General features: G+C 31.1%; 1 protein-coding gene across 4 annotated transcripts in view; it reads right to left on the bottom strand.

Moving 5' to 3' along the window:
- gig (TSC complex subunit tuberin) overlaps positions 1 to 21,046 on the bottom strand; it is a 148,213-nt gene that overhangs the window by 60,921 nt on the left and 66,246 nt on the right. For all 4 annotated transcript variants that reach the window (XM_085812599.1, XM_085812601.1, XM_085812600.1 and 1 more), the window contains 6 exons: positions 15,684 to 15,806; positions 12,017 to 12,120; positions 9,374 to 9,506; positions 6,371 to 6,493; positions 6,153 to 6,293; positions 1,400 to 1,589 (listed from right to left, as the gene is read on the bottom strand). In XM_085812599.1, coding sequence (XP_085668725.1) covers positions 1,400 to 1,589; positions 6,153 to 6,293; positions 6,371 to 6,493; positions 9,374 to 9,506; positions 12,017 to 12,120; positions 15,684 to 15,806 — 814 coding nt within the window. The remainder of the gene's footprint in view (positions 1 to 1,399; positions 1,590 to 6,152; positions 6,294 to 6,370; positions 6,494 to 9,373; positions 9,507 to 12,016; positions 12,121 to 15,683; positions 15,807 to 21,046) is intronic.

Genomic DNA, 21,046 nt, shown 5'->3' with positions numbered 1-21,046 from the left:
ATTTTAAAAATTTGTATTTTAAAATAATTTTTATAAATTTTTCAAACAAATTTTTGAATTATAATCTATAAAATTTTTACCTCATCTTAAAGTAGATGTATTTTTAAGGACACCTGCAAAAAATGAGAATGTTTTATTCAAAATTTCCGAAGATATACGTGAATTCATATTTTGGCGTGTTTTGAAAGTTGGCATATTTATTGAAAGGGATAATAACATCAAATGTGGTTTAGGCACTTTGTAAAATTATTTGAAAGGAGAACGATGTGACTTTTTTCCCAATGGTAGGAACGATGTGACTCTTTTTCCAGTCCTTCACAATGGAAGAGAAAGGAAAATAGGTTGCCATATATTAAGAATTTCGCTAAGTGAATTATTCTTGGCACAAACTGGAAAAAAGATGGTAAGAAAAATTTGTGAATTTCTCCGTATATTTCGCACCAAATTTAATATTTAGGCATAATCTGAGTTGTAGAATCGAAATATTGGAAAAAATTTGTGTTATTTCAGAAAAAATTCCCATTTTGTGTCAAAATATTTATTAGAACAATGCTATATAAATGTAATATATATCCTAAGTCGCACTTTCAAGACATGAAAAATGCAATTTAAATTTCATCAATCGGCCCAATATAGTTGGAGAGATAAAACTGTCCCATTTTTTCCTCCCACACTGTACATAAAAATATAACAGAGGTATTAAAATTAATTCAATAAGAGCAAGAAGACTGCAAATTTAAATTCATAAAAAGTAAAATTATTCATAAAAACGGACATTTTTAATAGTACCTTACATTACACATAATGTCAGGGTCAATCTGGTCAATCAAAGAAAACATAAGACAGTTAAAATATTGCTTGAAAATGAGAAGCTTTGTAAAAACTATCACAAGAAACCCAACTTGAATAAAATTTACTCATTTGCATCACAATTAATACATAGATGAAACATATATTAGCATAAACTTATTGACGATATTCACTGATACAATTAAACTGCTTGCTTCGAATTTTTAAATTTTTTGTAACACAAACTTTTGAAATATGTCTAATATCTTTGGTTTTTACTTGAGTTCTGAGTTTTAGGGTGATAAACATGGAACAAAGCTTAGTCTTTCAAAACTGTTATTCCATTCTTATAATTAATGTGAGTTGATCAAAATGGCAAAATTAAATGGGAGGGAAAAAGTTTTCTACGACTGTATTTCATTATGAATTAATCCCATGTGGAAAACATAAGCTCTTGTTTAATAAAGCAAAACAAACAGAAAAAAAATTGTGGAACTTTTTTACTACATCTACACTAATTACAATACCACAGTGAAGTTATTTGTAATGAAAATGTAAGTAAAATGAAGAAGCAAAAAACCATATATAATCAAGAACAAAATGGACTTACTTGATAAAAATTCTAAGACAGAAACTGACACTCCTACCGTAGCTGAAATTTTTGACAGCTTAAGTAGCACATCAGGAAGAAGTTTAATCATAGAATTTTGCATTTCTAAAGTGCATAATGTCAGCCCTTCCATGCAGATCTTTGCACTTCTTGACACCAAACCAGACTGCAAACACTGTATCAGCATTCGCTAAATTTTTAATTAATTTTTTTTAATACTGCATGTAATAGTAAATACACAAATATCAAATTTTACAATAAATGTTTTAGATAATTAAATCAATTTAATTCTAAAAACTTAAGTATTAATAATTTGAAAATTATCTAAATAACTAAGTAAGACTCATATTAATGAAATGACTTTAAAAAAAATGCTCGGCAAACCTGTTTTGCCCTCACACTAGTGATTAGCCAGTGTTTAACTAAAATACATTTCTGAGGCATTCCTTCATGGAAAATATACAAATCATTGCATCATAATAAATAATCGAATCATTAAGAGCAGTGGTCCGCGAAAACGTTTTGATGGTCCGCAGAAAAATTGGGGCACTATTTATATTCTTATGAAAATTCAGTTAAAAAAATGATGAGTAACAAAACCTATTATGGAATATGGATTATACTTTTTTTTTTAAATTTTAGTTACTACTTTTAGCGAAATTCCTTCTGAATTTAGTGATATTTTAGCTACTTTTGCAGGTGTACCCAGCGACATTTGAAAGTGAGAGTTGGCATCCCTGGATATGCTGCTGTTGTCAATAATAGTGCAAACTGGAATTCTCTTTCCTTTTGAATTACAAATATATACTATTGCAGTCATTAATAAGGCAGTTTTTCTCCATGTCAATAGGCAATTTAATAGATTTTATGAGAACCATCTACATTCTTGTTTTTAATTGCATCACTGGAAGTTTCCATTTTTGTTTTGTCTAATTGTTGATCGATGGCATCATTGCTCAGTAAGCGATGATTATAATGATTACAATAATTAAAAATTGGTGGCATAACACTTTCAGTTTATTGATATTGCTTTGCGTTTGCCGGTTTGTTCTTGCTTTTCGTGAAGTTCCTTTTCAGTGATATGGAAATGAGAAGCTTTCTGTACAAGAAGGTAAGATTTTTGTACTTTTCATATATTCAATGTGAACGAAATATGTGTATCAGTGAGATGTTAATAGTGTTTTAATTGTTATTCATAATCAGGGGTGTAATCTGAATTTCCATAAAGGCATGTTGCTGAACACCAAATGTTTCGAAAATTATATTAACAAATGAAAATTACAATTACACGTACTGAAAAGCTGAATATATTTTTGCATATTAATATGTTGTTTTAAAGGTCTGATTTAAGGGTTTTTTTTTTAAATTCACATTAGTGGTCCGCAAAATCTAAAATTATATATGTAGTGGTCCGTGAAGTTCTAAGGGTTGACGACCGCTGATTAAGAGTATTTAAATAACTGAAATTCATCCTGAAAATACTGTCAATTTAGTTATCTCTATTATTAAATAATAATGAATCTGTATATACATAAACATGTGCATGTGTGTGCATGTTTCTAACATTATGAAAAAATGGCAGCACCTAGAGTCATCAACCAAACACATAGTCAAACATGTGCCTTCTGGCGAACTTAATGAAAGTTTGATCAACAAAGTGATTTAAAAGCAATAAAACAGTGATTTAAAAGCAATAAAACAGTGTGTTATTAATTACTAGCTGGGCCCATGAAATAATAATGGCTGGACTCATTAATATCATTATAAATTATTTCTTTTTTATAATAACTATTTTAGATGGCAGGCAGCACAAGTGACAAATTTGAAAAAAAGAAAGGAAGTTAGGTCAGTAGTATCTTGCTATTATAAAAGTACATCCCTTGTGCTATTTTCCCACGTAGGTAATAATGGCAGTACAATAGAGGCTATACTAGAAGATGAATATATCTTTGTCAAAACTTTTTCCTGCCAGATCACTGGAAAATGCAGCTACCATTTATTCAAATTTTTTGCCATTGATAACGCTCTTTTTTTTTTATCATGTTCCATGATAACACCGAGCTGCAAGTCAACAAAATTACATGACAGCCATTTCAATGGCCGTATTAATGTGGATTTCAGTGGGAGGGTTCAAAATGACTACATGGTGCATGTGGCAACACATTCCAATCATGTTCCCGATGTTTTTGATGAATCGCTAAAAATGGATATGGTTTGGCATGATGGAAAACAACAGATCATGAAGTCTGAATGTTTGTGTTGGAAAACTTCTTTCAGTTTTCGTTATTAGAATTCCTCATTCTATTCACTGTAGAAACAATTTCCTTATAATTCCTTCAAACTAATAATATGACCTTTTTTTGATGAATATCAACTTCTGATGTTATTTGAGTTCATTCACCATTCTTGAATATTTTATATTCAGGGTTACTGTCAACAAGTCATTTCTTACCAACAGTTATTAGATATTTCAGAAATGATTATTTTGGTAATATTTATATATTTAAAAAAAACATAAGTTGATATATTGTGTTAAATTAATTAAATTCACATGTGTTTTAAACATTAGTTCCCCCCCCCCATAATAATTTTTTCAAATGGTCTGATAAACATTGTGAATGCTTTGGATGATTTTAGATTCTCAATAAACTTATATAAAATATAAGGTTTGACAAAAAAAAAAAAAAAAAAAAAAGAGGACTGTTCTAATAAATCAATGTACTTAAAGAAACAGTTCTCTGTGACATTATCATGATCAAGGCAAATCCCTTCATCATTCACACACTTCTGCATTTGGTGCTGCCATTGCTGGTAACAGTTCTGGAAAGAGGCTTTTGGAAGGCTCTGTGTCTTCTGTGTCTGAACCTCTTCAGCTGAGGTAAAATGGGTCCCTTTAAGTAAGATTTAACTTTAGGAATTAAAAAAGTCTCATGGAGCCAAATCAGGTGAATAAGGAGGATGCTCCATCACAGTAATGTTTTTGCCAGTCAGAAACTGCTTGACAGATAGGGCCATGTTAGCGGGTGCATTGTCCTGGTGCAACAGCCACCCATCGCTCCCTAACTGTGGCCTTTTCCCCAATTTTTTGAAGAAGTCTTTTTAGTACTTCGATGTAGTGGTATTGATTAACAGTCTGACCACTGGGAACCCATTCAATCATGATGAAAGCCCAAGGAGGCTCCCAGCATGTTCATTATATGTTCATTATCCCAGCATGTCCCTTTTCCCTGAAAACCACTTATGCCATTCAAACACGCGTGCATGAGACAAAGTTTCACCTCCATAAACCTCGGTTAACATTTAAAATGTTTCCTCTGTGGCTGATGTCTTGAATTTCACAAGAAACTTGATGTTGATTCGCTCTTCGATTTTTATATCAGACATTTTTTCGGCAAAATGCAGTTGATCATGTTCACTCAATGATGTCAATTAAGCAGAAACTGGTCGCATGGATAGAGGAGATGTGTGGCATGATGTCACCAAAACAGTTGGTTTCTTTCTCTCTCTCTCTCTCTCCCCCCCCTTTTTTTTTTGTGTGTGTGTGTGTGTGTGTGTGTGTGTCTTGCCTCGTATAATGTAATGAATAATTATATCTTCTATAAAGTATTTTAAATTTTCATCACAAAGCTGAAATTATATAAATGCAGTTTTGGAAACAACTTCTGTAAATGCACATCATCATTATTCACCACAAAATGTTTGCATGCATCTCCAGCTCGTGTACATTTGTGGAAAAAAAATAGAACATAACAAAAATGTTGATTTTTATCTTCCATTATTCAACACAAATATCTGTGTGAATTCAACAATTTTCATAAGTATTTTATAATGCACACGGAACATTATTTGCACTCTACTGTTGTACTTAAAAAAAAAAAAAAAAAAACAGCTTCAAGATAATCCAATAATTTCTGGGTATGATAATACTTAACATTTTATAAATAACTTTCCTTCTTAGATATTTGACATTCAATAAAGTGCTACACTTAATGCAAAACAGTTTTGATAATTCTTGAAGTAAATGAATTTTATTTTGATGCACTCATACATATATCACTTTTTTAATTACTTAAACCTATACATCTGATCGATACAGTAATCAAATATAATCTCCTGCTGTGTACATATATAACACATTTTATACTAACTGCTTGTGACACTGCTCTTAAACAAATACATTCCTTCCTGATCCAAAATTAACTTGTCAAATTTTAATGTATAAATTACAGCATAAGCCATTAATGTCCACAAAAATTCTAAGTGCTTTATTTTTATAGTGAGAAACAAGTATCTCTACTCTATTTTTTTAGCAAGAAAGGAAACACTACTGAAGAGGAAAATGGAGTATCTCTGAATTTGAAGATATTTTTTCCTTTTACATATGTCATAATAATAGGTTTAAAGCATTAAGAATTTTCATTAATATTAAAACATGTGTTATTAAGTTTATTTTTTCTATTAATAAAACAATGATTCCTAAGAGTTTACAGTCACTTTCTTAGAAGGAATATGGGGGGTGACTACAGTGCCAAGATATAGTTGTGCTCCCTTCCGATTTTGTTAAAGAAATCATTGATTATATAAAGAATAAACTTAATAATAAAAAAAATTATAAAAATTTTAGCTAATTTTTAATACAGTTATGCACAAAATTATTAATGCAGAAATTTCTTCATATGTTTTAATGATAAATGAAAGCAAACAGAAACTGGTGTAAATTTCAAATGAGATAAAAATAAATAAATGTTTTCACCTGTATGCGTGATTCTAGACAGCTATGGTACGATGTTACAGCAGATACAGATGGAAATACATTACTCTGTACATCAGTGCGAGTAAGTCGAGGAGGAGCATTTTTTAAACTTTCAGGAAATCCCATATTTCTGTCACTTACCTAGGTAAAAGACAATATGCTCCAAAACTTGCATACAAGGAACAAAACATACTAAATACACACACTATAATACTTACCATAGCACGCAGTGCTACGCATAAAGCTGCTAAATTACAGCTTCCTCTAAGGATTAGGGCTTTGTTTTGTAATAATTTTGGCAGCTCTTTCAAAATCAGTTCTAGAATTTCCCAATCTTTTTCCTGGAAAAAATATACAGATACATATGTAGTTTTCCCATCTTAAAAGAGGCAGTATTCTGATTATAGTAACATTCTAGTTTTATTAATCCTCACTCTAGTAAATCCCTCCAAAAGCTTAAAATTTTAAATTTAATGATGCAAATATCATATATTATTTATTCATGGTAATCACATAGAAAGACATGAAAAAAAATTGGAAAACTTAAATAATATCCTTAGAAGGCAATTCCCCTACTGGTAAATGGAAGCACACTCAAAGCACGAATTCGAGAGGTCCAGGGTTCGATTCCCAGTGAGGGTACAGCACATTTTCACATCTCCTACTTCAAAAAAACCTAATGAAGCTACAGTGGTGCTTGAACTCAAAGGTGGTGGATGATAATTCATCACCACCAGAATTTGGCAATTGCCTCTCCTTATTCCCAGTCACCCTTTAAAAAGAGGAGTATCTGAGGTACTTTCTTGCTCCTTAGCCATATGCCTTCTTGGTGTAACTGGAAACACACTCGATGTACTCAGGAGGTCCGGAGTTCAAATCCTGGCGAGGGCATTGCACATTTTTCATGTCTCCAACATCAAAAATCCTAATGACTCTACATCTTTAAATTGTTCTACGAACGTAAAACATTTAAATAAAGCAAATATTAACTTGAATAAAATATTTCTGATAGTACACAGATGTTTTATCTTTAACCCTTTGACAGGCAGTGGGACGTCAGACATCCCATCTTTTTTATCAGGTTTCATCTCATAGATGAAAGCTGTAAAATTCCATTTAAAATACATACAATTAAGCCTTTTAGTTCTCTAAATATATAACAGATGGCAGCACTAGTATTCATTCATGGAAATAATATGAAATAAATATTCTTTACAGGGCTAATTTTCAAGCAGTTTTCTTCCCCCCCCCCTTAATTTCTAATGCAATTTAATTTGTCTGAAGAACAACTTTTGGTGTTAGAATGAATATTTTTATTTGAAAGTTTCCTTTTCTAATAAAAATTATTACCTGAATTCATTTATATTAATTAAGAATAGTTAAAATTAAAAGGTGGGACCCTGTAGGAATTGCTGCTACTAGATGGCAGCACCATTCAACTATTTTTAAATTCAAGTATCATGTTCATTTATATGTTGATAATGCAAATTTATGTTTTTTAATAAATTGTAATAATGTTAAAACTAGAAAAATATTTAGTATTTTTCCTGAAAGGTAACTCTGTAACACGAAAATGTCATTGAATACTGAATGGATATGTGAGTGCGATTCCCCACAGAAAAATATCCTAAGCAGATGAAAGACAGGTGAAATGTAAATAAACATGATGGGCCTTTCAAATATTGTCCTTTTCAAACCTGTAGCAAATAAAGATTGGAGCGAAAATCTTCTCTGTTTCAAATTTATTATGAAATCATTAAAAAATATCTAAAACTCATACAGAGAGTGTTTTTTTTTTTTAAATTATGTAATTTTTTTGAAAAAATATTTTTTATTTTGCAAATATAATCAACATTTCCTAGATAATTATTCAAAAACCTTTTTTATATCTTTCATTTTCATTTGGTTGCTAAAACTAACACTTTAGATAAGCATGTTAGGAGAATTTGCGCTCACGCAAAGATGAAAGGTGAGACAAGCAGTATTCACCCACGTCATAAATAACCTTAAAGGTTTACCCCCCCTTTTTTTTTCCATGAAATATCATTGTATTAGGGGCTATGTGTAAAGTTATTTTTTTCAAAAAAAAAATTTTATGAACCGAACTGCAAAGGGTTAAAAAGAAAAAAAAAAACTACTTTGTAATAAATTTTTAAAATTTTAATTCATTTTAATTTATTACAGAAAGAACACACATTCCGTATTTAACAGATGGTAGACACTTATTTTTTAATTCAACAGATTCAATGGTAAGAACCATTAAATTTGATCACTTTTTGCAGTCATTTTCCAAAATTGCATATTGCATAGTTGAGAGTATAAATGGACATGTTCTCATTTGTGATAACAGTTGTAAGCTTTTTTAAGGTAATTGGATTGCTGCAGCATACTATCTTAAAGTTTAACCAAAGAGAGAAGGATTTACTAAAGAAAATTTGGCAACTACCTTGTACAGACATTATGTATTTTTTTGGAAGCTGGAGAGATGAAAAATTAGCAACGCCTTCACCAGGAATCATACCACGGACCTCTGGAATACAGGCCCAGCATGCAGAACCACTAGACCACGAAGCCACGCTAGGAAAGTGGGAAAAATACCTTATATACTCCCCCATTTAAAAGGCAACTGGGGTTTTTAGGGGACCAAATCGCCAAATTCTAGGTGAGGAGAATCATCATCCAAGATCCTTTTAGTTCGGGCACCACTGTAGAGACATTAGGATATCCTTTGGAAGCAGGCAAGATGAAAAATTAGCAACGCCTTCATCGGGAATCAAACCACAGATTTCTGGAATACTGGAGACGATTTTATTTTTGCATAAGAAATTAAGAAAAAAATAATTGCTCCAAAATTAGACCTGCAAAGAATTTTTTCTATATTATTTCCATGAGTGCTACCATGTGCTATACATTTAGAAAATTAAACGGCGTAATTGTATGCATTTTAAATGGAATTTTGCAGCTTTCATCTGGGAGATAAAAACTGATAAAAAAGGTGAGACGTCAAAGGGAACAAATGATACTTTGCTTAATTAACCTTTAAAAAATGTTAAGAAAGGTAATGCTTTTTGTTACTTTTGCTATTTATAAAAAAAAATTAAATATTGATATGAGTAAAAATGCAGTCTCAAAGAAGGAGTTTATGTTATACACATCAGTTAATTAAATAAACATACAATTAATTACAAAAAATTCTGATAATTCGAAAAGAAGAAAAATACCTCTTTTAAGCACATAGTTAAAGACTGAAAAGCTTTACTGTAACTCAAATAAGAAATGGTTTGAGCAACTAATGATGATGGTGATCCTGGTGAAGGACTAGCAGGAGCAGTTTCATTTATTTCTTTATTTGAGCTGGAAACAATTAAAAAGTGTATATTAGTTTTGAAATACTGATAAAAAGTGTATTAAATATTTTGAAGAATTACTATATTGAGTATTTGCACAAATAATAGAAATTCAATTTTTATCAGTAACATAACTTATTTATGCACTAAGATTCTACTTAGATTTCAATAAAAAAATTATCTTATACTTTTAATGTATCACAACTCATTAGGATGCATACTTCCAAATATAAAAAAATAATAATTCTTTGCAATTTAAGCTTTACCAGTGGCATGGGAATGGCTTATTCTATCTAAACTCACACATTAAGAAGCACTTGCACCGTAATGTTAGTGTATGCAGCATAAATTCTTTTGTGAATGTCTTCCAGATTATACCCGCACAGTAAACCTGGTTTTCAGTTTACATGCCTCCCCCCCCCAAAAAAAAAACGAAAGGAAAAAATCCAGTACAGTATAAAAAAGTAGAGAAAAAACTAAAATTTTCAATCCCTGGTGTATATTTAACATTCATCTTCCCCAGTTTCATCTAATAGTGAAATAAGTCATCCAGAAATGAAAACAGACTTCACTCGCACATTAAAAGCAAATCTTGTCATTTTGCCACCTTGTGCATGCTTATTAAAAAAATTGGTCTTTCTGAAAGTTGAGGTGTAATACTTCAGCAAAGTACTCATGTACGTTAATCCATCTACCATGGTTTCAGCAAAAATAAAGCAAACAGCATCCAAATATTTCAGGTTAAAATATTTCAACTTCAATTTTTGATCTTTTTCCTGGCAAACATCTGCCATCAAAACTAGTGAAATTATACAAATTCTTCTTTCATTACATGCCTAAATAAAACACCCCACATTTTCTAAATGCACATTTACACAATTTAAATATCTGCATATTTCCAACCCCATATTAGCACAAAAATCTCATTTCAGTTTAAAAAAATATTATTGATTTCTTAACACAGTTTAAATTTGGAATATTTTCATGAAATTCTGAATGTTTTACGAATAATAAAACAATAAATATCACAAATAAAATGTTAAATTGTGCCAGATTAGCAAGTAAACTGCTAAAGGTTAAATTAATACTTTTCAAAATACACAGAGCACTATACTAATTAAATTCTATAAAGAAATGCAAGTTACTCAAATCACTACACAGCCACATCTGTGGCCAAATAATTGCCCACTGAATACTAGGAGTTTCATCCCCGTTCAGTTCCAGCCCATCCATAATGTTAATATGAGCCAGTTTCCCTCAAAAAGGTTCCCTAAAAAGGCATTCTTCCTTTCCCTTTAGGCAGATAATTCTTGTGTGCTTTGCATATACCAGGTGAATCACTGCATATTCAAACCGCTAGTATTCAACATTCTTCACTTTATAGAAGGTTTTACACATGGTATTTCTGACTTCTTTTAGTTTTATATGGCGTTACAAATTTTGTACATAAATAGGTAGATTTTAGTGCAATATGTGAAATTGTATTTTTCTGTGTTATGTAACACGCAAAATCTACAAATACAAGCTATGCCAGAAAAGCAAGAATATAGGGGCAAGTCTACTTAACATTGAGTAATTGAGTATCTCGGTAATTTGGCAAGATATCGCCAAGCTGGGAATAGGTTTTGAAACTAATTTTCGCCCTCAAAATTAGCGAGAAATCGCCAAAGGTCCATATAAGGTACTGTAACTGAATAAATGCGATTGATCACTGTATTAGCTGTAACCATAATTTGAACCTCATATTGCCTTCTAATAATTTCGAGAAGCAGAAAGTAATAGAAATATCTCTATGGCTGGGGCCGGAGACAGCATCTGCTCTCACATACGATTATTAGCTCACCGTGAGTTCCAAACACTATCTACAATTTAACTTCTGTCTTCAGCTGAACTTTGTATTTCTTTGTGCTTAATGTTCTTAATAGTTTAAGTTCTTAAGTTCTTAGTAGTTTAAGTTCTTATTAGTTCTTAAGTTCTTAGTAGTAACTACTGACTGTACTCTGTGATACTGTGGAAATCTGTATGATTATTTCTGCAAAAAGTTGCAGAACTTTTAAGTGTTTCGCTTGATAAAATAAATTTTATCAGCCTATCATCAGACCTGTGTGCATTCAATCTATTATGAGCCTGTATACATACAACAACATATCTGATAACTTACATATTAGTTTGATTAGTTTTATACATACTTCATTTTTAGTTTTATATATATTTGATAATCTATCATTAAACTACTCTGCTAAAATATTTCATAAACAACTAGACAAATGATTATTAGAGCAATTTCATTTCTGAAGAATATTGAAACAAAATTAAAAGAAAAGATATTTTCTACCGAGTTCAAATCTGTTCAAAATACTATATAATCAATGCAATCAAATATGACTTAGGTTTATAAATCTATATATTTTACTATTAATAATAAATTGATGTATTTTACTGTTTGGCACCTGAACCAAAATGAATCATAGACACAAAGGGTAAAAAAAAATTATAAAAATTTCAAAGTTTATATACCTGGAATCACATGAGATATATACACTATATTCTACAGATCCATCCATACAAATTCCCAGCTGCTTTTGATTATTGGCACGAAATTGCAGTAAAAATTCAAATATCTGAAAGACATATTAATGTTTTTTTAAAATGTTAAGAAAATGTAATAAATTTCTTGAAACTTATATGCTAAAACTGTTCACCTATGAAAAGGAAGCATATACAGATTGAGATCTACTGCATTAAAACAGAGTAAGTTTTAATTTTACACATAATTTAAATTTGATTTTACATATAATCTACATCAATGTTTCTCAATGAAGAAACCAAAAGAATTTATCTTATAGTTTAATGGGAACAAGAGATCACATAATTCTCTTTATAAAATTCATCTACAATTTTATATCATGAATAATAAAAGGCGTGCCCTTGATAAATCTATAAAGATGATATCTTAAATTTTTGAATTCGATTATTATGTTGTGTTATTTGGATACATATACCTTTATTATTTGTGATTAAAATAGCAGATGAATTTTATAAAAAGATTTATTTAATCACTTTTTCCCATTAAATTATCTGATAAATTGTTTTTATCATTTTAGGTCATTAATTATTTTAAGGCTTTTAAATAAAACTTTTTTTTTTCTGATTTTCTTTTAATGGTTTAGTATCAATGACAAATTAGCAATAAAGTTATTCAATAGAAAAATCGTTTTCAACAATAAAAAATCAATTTTTTACTTCTTACAACTGTGCTATGTTAAAGTTTAAAAAAATGCAAGCAATTTTTGAAAATTTACCAAAAAATCATAAATTACATTAAAATTTTCATATAAACTTCCTCTTAACCCCCTCCCAAAAAAACTCACTCCAATGGTGCAAAGTATTTACAGTAAAATTTTCTCAGTTTTAATTTGTTCAGTAGACATAAGTATGCACAAAAATCATTTCAAATTAAAATTTTTAAAAATTCTAAATCAAATTTTAGAAAAAATCCCTTCATCACATTATGCTGTCATTCACAATGTGTGTGCAAAATTTGTTGTCAACAGCTTATCAGAAGAAAGCAATGGCAAAGTTCTGACTACAGTAATAAACACCATGAAAAACAAAATTCTAGAAAGTTCCCCTAAAACACTTTTTTCAATCATTATTATTTTGAAAGAGGTTGAAAAGTTTGTTTCAAAATTTCAAATATCTATAAGGGATATATTTTTAAATGTCATAATTTTAAAATCCCATAAAAAATATAATATTATGGATCATAATAAAATTAATAAAATCATCTTTTGAAATGTTGAAAATATATATAAATTTATGAAATAGCAAAAATTTAAAATGGCACAATACTTTCATGGCAAATAACTTTAAATGCTAATCAACTCTTGTTGCTTTTGAGATAATAACATGAAATTAATGATAGATGCAAAATATTGTCTGTAAAGGGAGGAGGAGAATAACATTCGTAAAATGGCAGAGGTCCTTTTAGTATGCCAATTTCTTTGAAAGTAGCAACGAGAGGAAGCAAGGGGAGGGAAATAAATAAATATTACAGAAATCTATATGGAAGCAAGAAAAATAGTGCAATATAATATAATGACATCATAACCTTAAAACTATACTTCTAATTGATGCCCAAGGAAGGATGGATAAAATGCTTTTTTTCGTAAGTTATATATATATATGTAATGTTTTCAGTTATTCCAACACATCGTGGGTGAATGGTGAGGCTATTCATTTCACGTTCTGGCAGATGGTTGACAAAGCTGGGATGATTGCACCACGGAGAAAAATGACGACTCAGGACTTTTCACTTTTAACAGCCTATCTTTATTTTATTTTAGAGCAGATGATTTTTTCCAGATGAAGTTACTCATATAACTTATTCAGTAATTGAATTATTAGATACGAGTGACTTTAATACGTTATAACGTTCTAACAAAGAAAGAGGAGCATAGCGGAGGCGTTAGCAGAACGAAGGCGAGAAGGCATCTGTGTAGGAGAGCTTATGACGCAGCATTTATATGAAAGGTTATGTAACAGAGTAGCTTCTAGGTTTGGTTTATTAGATTATGGCAAAGCACTCGAGGGCTATCTGCCTTAAGGGAGAGATGCCTTCGTGGAGGACTTTTTAAGGGAAACTGGCTCGTATACACGTTACACATGGGGAAAACCACGAAAACACTCATGCATCCAGCCTGCTCGCGGATTCGAACCTCGGACCGAACTACCAGTGTTCAGCGACGTTACCGCTCGGCCACTAGTGGGCCGAGTAGCTTCTAGAAAAATGTAGGAAAACTTATGACGCAGAATTTATATGAGGATGTTATGTAATAGGCACGAATGTTCTAGAAGGTACTGGTCTAGGGGAAGATCCTGAATTGCAGAAAATTAATTAAAGGTTGCTGGTTCGCAAAGAGCAAAGCCATTGTATTTTTTTTATATTTTACATCTTCCCCCCTGTCAAAAGGAGAGGCCAGGGTGAGAAAAGCATTAGTACAGGAGTAAAGTCAAAATTTTATCATAGTTCATGACTTAATTTTGTAGAAAACAAAATTAAGTCATGAACTATGATAGGCCACAGTTAAAGCTTGTACGCTATGTCCTGGATGTTTTCATGTCTTTTCTCATACTTTTGCATCGGAAAAGCTTCAGTTCACAGTTCTGGTTTACAATTAATTTGACTAGACAAGAGACATCTGCATTACAACGTTACATAAGATAGAAAAGTCTGGAACCTGTGAGAAGAGATGAATTTAGGGGCAGATTACCAAATTTAGAATGTTAATTTTGAGGTCGTCAATTATTTTTTTGAAACAGCTATCATATTTTGTTATATCTTACATATATATAGATAAAGAGAGAGAGAAATATATATAGAGAGAGGGAGAGAATGTCACCCAATAATTATCTTTTCATCATTTTTTCTTTAGAAAAGTTCGAAGAGCTTGTTTCAGGTTCTATGACAATTTCAAAACGTTATATCATTATTGAAACTTTTAAAAAAAACCAACATCAAGCAGGCAGGAATATAAAACAATTTTCAAAAATTTGCCAAAACATTAGAAATCGTATTAAGTTTCATACAAATTGCCTTTAAAAGACTTTTTTTTTCCTATTCTATCTGAAGTGCAAACAGTAAAAATCTGAACTTTTTAGTTTGTTCGTTAAATGAACTTATGAGCAACAAAATATTTCAACATTAATTAAACACAAAATTTTAACTTTATCAAAATAAAGTTTCAAAGTTGATGCCAAACTTTTGACCATACCATAGCAACAAATGCCATGGATGAGCTACATAGAAACCTGATGACAGCAAGAAGATTATTTCATTAAAAACATATTATTAATGAAATATTAATATATTATAATTATATAACTTTTAATGAAATAAATAAATATTATATCTCCAATATTTCTTAAAAATTACCTGAATTATATGGTCATTTGTTTAATTTTAAATATAGAAAACAAAATTAAATCATTTATCTCTAGATAATAAATATTCATTAGAATAGTTTTAATTACTAACAAAATAAGAAAAATATAAAATTTCCATGAAAAATTCAGATTAAAAGTATTCCAAAATTTAAAGTCGAAATTTTGTCAATAAAATCTACATATCCAATGACGAGCATTATAGTAATGGATATTAAGTTATTATTGAAACAAAACTCACCAACTTCCTTATTTTTATAACTTCATCTAAATAAGATAACCTGTTATAATGTTGCTGGATATGATTAATGAGCAAATCATAGATTTCTACACACTGATTAGATGGGAGCACCAACAATTTTTTCTGAAAAAATTTGATAAAATACAAAAATATTTAAATTAGATAATTTGATAAAATACAAAAATATTTAAATTAGATATATGAATATGATAAAAAATAAATAATTAAACAGAATATTCACCAATAGAAATAGCCATTTTCAATTAATGATCAACTGCTTTGCATTCATAATGCCATTAATATATATACTCTTATACACTCCTTTCGCAGGAAATTAAATGGCTGTGATAATCATACATATAATCACAAATCATGTACTGATAGTTTAAAATGCAATGTTTTCAACATAAAATAAAAATAAGTAAACAAAATAAAATCTCTTTTCATTTCCCCAAAATAAGGGTTAGTAAAATTAAACAAAAAAGCACACTACAGAAAAACTTAAGAACTTAACTTGCTAGAGAAAAGCCTACACAAAAACAACTTCGTTTTACAGTTAGCAAAGAAAAATGAAAAAGAGTTCTGCATGTCAGACAAACAACAAACTATAAAATATACTCTAGTAAAATCTGATATAATATACCTGAATGCACAAATTATCTTACTTCAGTATATATAAACTATAACAGTATTTGATAGTTAATTAGGTATAGCTAAACACAACTTATTTCATTATGTACAAAGCATACAACTTCCTTAGAAGAGAATAATTTTCATATGATCTATCAAAATTTAATTTTTATTACATTTCCTCGATAGAAGAATCAGAAAGCAATGTACACTGTATAAGGGTAACAGAACCATTAGACACACTGTCAGTGTTACAGGATGGTGAAGGCTTCACACAAGGTGTTGGAAAGTTCATTTATACTATACTTAATCCAGTTGTATGAAGGAAACAAATACTTTTATCATACAAAAGTTTACATCTATTGTGAAAACATAGAGCAGACAATCGTACTTCTCTCTTAACCCTCTGGGCGGCTAGGGTTTTCTCTAAGAAAGCACAAATTTCCCAAAACTACTACGAGAACAAATTATTTTTTTGATTTTAATGCAAAAACTCTCCTGGTATTTCATACCTGGCTTTATTTTCTTTTGATATATTGCCTTAATTTCGTTGACATATTTTAACATGCACAGATATCACAATAAATATTCTAGGCCGTATATATATACAGCCTTCCGCTTAGAGGGTTAAGGTGTAATCTGGCACCCTGTTACTTACTTGGAGTGGAAATACAGGCAAGACCTGGTGGCAGATATGAATGCTTTCACTGCAAAGGAGCATTTGGTGGCTTGTGTAAATTCATGAACATCTGATTAGCAGAAAAATAACAGAAGGCAGCAGCACAAACAACTTTGTGATGCATTTCAGCAAATCAACATTGTAACAGCCAACATTATTTGAATTGGAAGAGAATGCTATGGTAACAAGAAAATACTGTCGAAGCATCTCAGAATGAGAGGCTGAACACTCAAAGTAAAAGTTAAGCTGCCATGGAGATCCTCATTCAGTGGTTGAGCAGTCAATGAAATCCACAGGCAAACAAGCTGAGAAGTTATGTATCCAATATAAACAAGGCCAGATCATGCACAGAACAACTTGCAAGTTAAATGTGCTTGTTTAAGATCAGAACTATCATAAGCATCATGTTAATTGATAAACATTTTGAAGCCATAGGATGCAAGATGTAACTGTACATTTTATACTGAGAGATTATTTTATATTTAAAGTCAGTGTAAAAGGATATTTCAACTACTCTGTTGCAAATATTTTCTTTGCATAAATTAAATTGACTTGTAAAGACTTGTAAATTGACTTGTTCTTTCGAAGCAGGACAGATGAAAAATGAGTAACGCCTTCGCTGAGACTCGAACCACGGGCCTCTCGAATTTGTGTCGAGCATGCTGACCATTACACTACGAAGGGATGCTAAGAAGGCGGGAGAAATACCTTACATATTGCCCCTTCTAAAGGGCGATTGGGGATTAGGGGACCCAATTGCCAAATCCTGGGGGTGAAGAATCCTCATCCACCATCCTTTTTTAGTTCGGGCACCACTGTAGAGACATTAGGTTATTTCAAAGAAGGAAAGATGAAAAACGAGCAACACCTTCACCGAGACTCAAACCATGGGCCTCTCGAATTCATGGCGAGTGTGCTGACCACTACACTATGAAAGTATGCTAAGAAGGTGGGAGAAACACCTTATAGACTGATTCAAAATAGTCTACAAATTCCTGAATATTACAATTTATTTAAACACTGTTTCTGACTAGAGGCTAATTCATTCCACTGACTTCCCTCCACAATAAGAACATTTTTACAATAAAATGCTCCATTCTATTGGATTCAAATAGTTTCTAAACATTTCTAAAAAGAAGGGCAATTAATTTCTATACTAATGCAGTTTTACTTCCTCTCCATTTCTTCAGCAGCAAGAATCATCTTCCTCTACTACAAGCCTTTAATCTGCCGAACAGTTACAAGAACCTTCTCCTGCTTCACAAATTTACATTTACACCCTGTTCATTACTGATATTAATGTTATCCAGGTGCTATGTAAATGTTTGTATATATTAAAAGAGTTTATTTTTCTACGAATTGGTGTTTAACAATCATACAAGCACCACATGGTTTAGTAGGTAAAATCCTAAGAACATGACACAATTTCTTACTATAAATGAGACCTAAGAAAATCCCCACAAACACTCCAGGATGTCACTAGTCTATGATTACTAGAGAAAGCCATCTCCTAGTAAGTCATTTTCCAACTTTAGAAGTCAATGTCAAGCTGAATAACAACTTATATAAAGGCCAGAAGTCGGCCAACACCTTACTGGTTTATTTGCTATATGCAGCTGTATCTCCTGAATAAAACACTAAATTCCTCTAAAAATAATTTCTTTTCCATACATATGCAGTAAAAGTCTAATTATCTGGCATTTGACTAAACAGAATATTTTACAATTTTAAAAGAGTTCAAGTGTCTCTTCTGCTTAACCCTTCAGCACACGCGCATCATTGTGCTACGTTAGTACATTCGCGGGACAAATTTAACCCCAATGTTTGTTTATCGGAGTTCAACGCCCAACATATAAATAAATGCATTCCCTTTGTTTTAAATGAATGTATAAATGACTAATAGCTTTGTGAATTCTGTTAAACCTTTTTTCTGGTTTTAATTCGAGATAATCTTACTTTAAGTTATACAAACATTTCCATACTGGTTACCTAAAGTAAGCCATAAAAATCGAAATTTATGCAAAATTACTAACTTATATAAGATGCACACATGATTTCTTATATTAGAAAAATCATTTTTCGTATGTACATATTTTTTAAACATAAATGTTTATTATAAAGAGTGGTTTGATAAAGCACTAGAGGAATATGAAAAGGCTGCATTCTTACCAGCTTTTTTCCTTAAAACTCAATATAATGTCATACAATTATTCATATCAAAGAATAGATTATAGATATGAATATTAAAAATATAAGTAACACATAGGTTTTCCACCCCCCCCCTCTTACCTGAGTTTAATTATTCAAATAATCTCGTTTTGAGCAATCCTTACATGGTATGACAACATATTTTTACAAACAATTTCTTAGGGTGAAGGTCTGCTGCATCTTCTATTCCTGTCAACCTTCTTACTCCACTTTGAGTTCTTTTTGAGAGAGATAGAATTGCAGCCCTTTTTAGGACACACTCTTTTACAAGCTGTAATGCTAAATCTTTGAGAAAAGCTCTTCGGTTCATATTCACTTGTTCGTTATTTGATCGATGAATAATAAAAGCATTTATACCTGCAATATTCATTTATTTGAAAATTACCGTTAGAGGCCAGCGGCGGCATTTTCTTGAAACAGACTAAGTTCCACATAACTCATCAATAGTATAAACACCTTTTGTAGAGTTGCAAAAATTTATCATTTCGAGCTTGAGCTGCTCTTTAGACAATGGATCAGTTTGATTATCCTCATGCATGGATGACAGAACAAGAACCGATTTACTCTTTTTTGGAACATATGAAGTAAGAGTTCTAATAAGTGCAAGTCTAGCCGCCATCTTTCGCTCTGCTCGTAAATTTATGTCATCAAACCTAATGCACCTCAACAGGAAATGGAATCGATTGATAGGCATTGTTATTTGAGAAACTGTTATTCTGCGTCCGTCAGCTGACCACAAATCTTTGCTTTGAGAAGTGCTGGTTTCGGCACTCCAATGTAATATATCAGGAAAAACAACGCCTTCAATTCAGCAACGTTTGTCTCTTGTGCATAACGTTCTCTAGAGAATTTGTTTCTTATTGATGAAATGTACATGTTTGTTGATTTCATCAAATCTTCCATTATTTCTTCATCAAAAATTTGCAATAATAAACACTCAGTTGGATTTTTAAATTTCCAAAGCTTTTTTTGACACCAGGTAAATGTGTCACTACATTGTGCGGCCATGTCCGAAGGTTTTTAGAGGGTTTCAAAGCAAAGATTTTATTTTTTGCTTCAAATTGTTCCATCTTTTCAAACATAAAAATCATTTGATGTCAAAGAAGATATACTCCCCAAATCATGTGAATCATCATATTACTGGTCAGAATCAGTTTCGTGAGCACTCTCAGAAATATTATTGCACTCAGAATCGGAATCTTCAATTTCGCTATCAGTTTCAATACTAGCGAGAAGAACCTGCAGTCGTTACTGTTCTCGCTCGAACGCACTCATCTCAATGAATGTCTCTTTAGAAGTGAAACGTTAGTACACGCGTGGGGTAGCTACAATCTCATTGCACATTCCTTCTCCGAAAACACAAAATCCCTAGGACACGGGAAAAATTCCTCTGGACGACCCCTTCCTAACCTTAATCTTGAAAGGTACATGAAGCACTAGAAAGGTCACGTACGACTTTCCCTCATTTTCAAAGAAAAGACTACACGTGGGGTATATTTTACCCCAGCGCATGTGCTGACGGGTTAAAAGCATTACATCTACTTAGAATCTATGGTCTTAAGAATTGTATGGTATTAAATGAATGATAAAAAAAAACTATTTATTGTCTAGCACATTCTGATTGCACATTCTGTCTTGCACATTCTGCTTTGTAATTACTACTTCATGTACACTATGTGACAAGCTACACAATAAAGTCACAATACATATGCAGAAAATAGCCTATATTATATGACCAAGTGTTAATAATAAAACAAAATAAAATCATGAGCAATAAACCATAAAATTTTACACATATTTAAAAATACTAGGAGGGTGAATAAGATAACAAATGCTGCATACTACT

The sequence above is a fragment of the Stegodyphus dumicola genome, chromosome 3 (genome assembly GCF_044657685.1).
Source record: "Stegodyphus dumicola isolate Sdum_Otavi_A_Nest chromosome 3, ASM4465768v1".
Classification (NCBI taxonomy): Eukaryota; Metazoa; Arthropoda; class Arachnida; order Araneae; family Eresidae; genus Stegodyphus; species Stegodyphus dumicola.
This window is presented reverse-complemented; position numbering and strand designations above follow the sequence as displayed.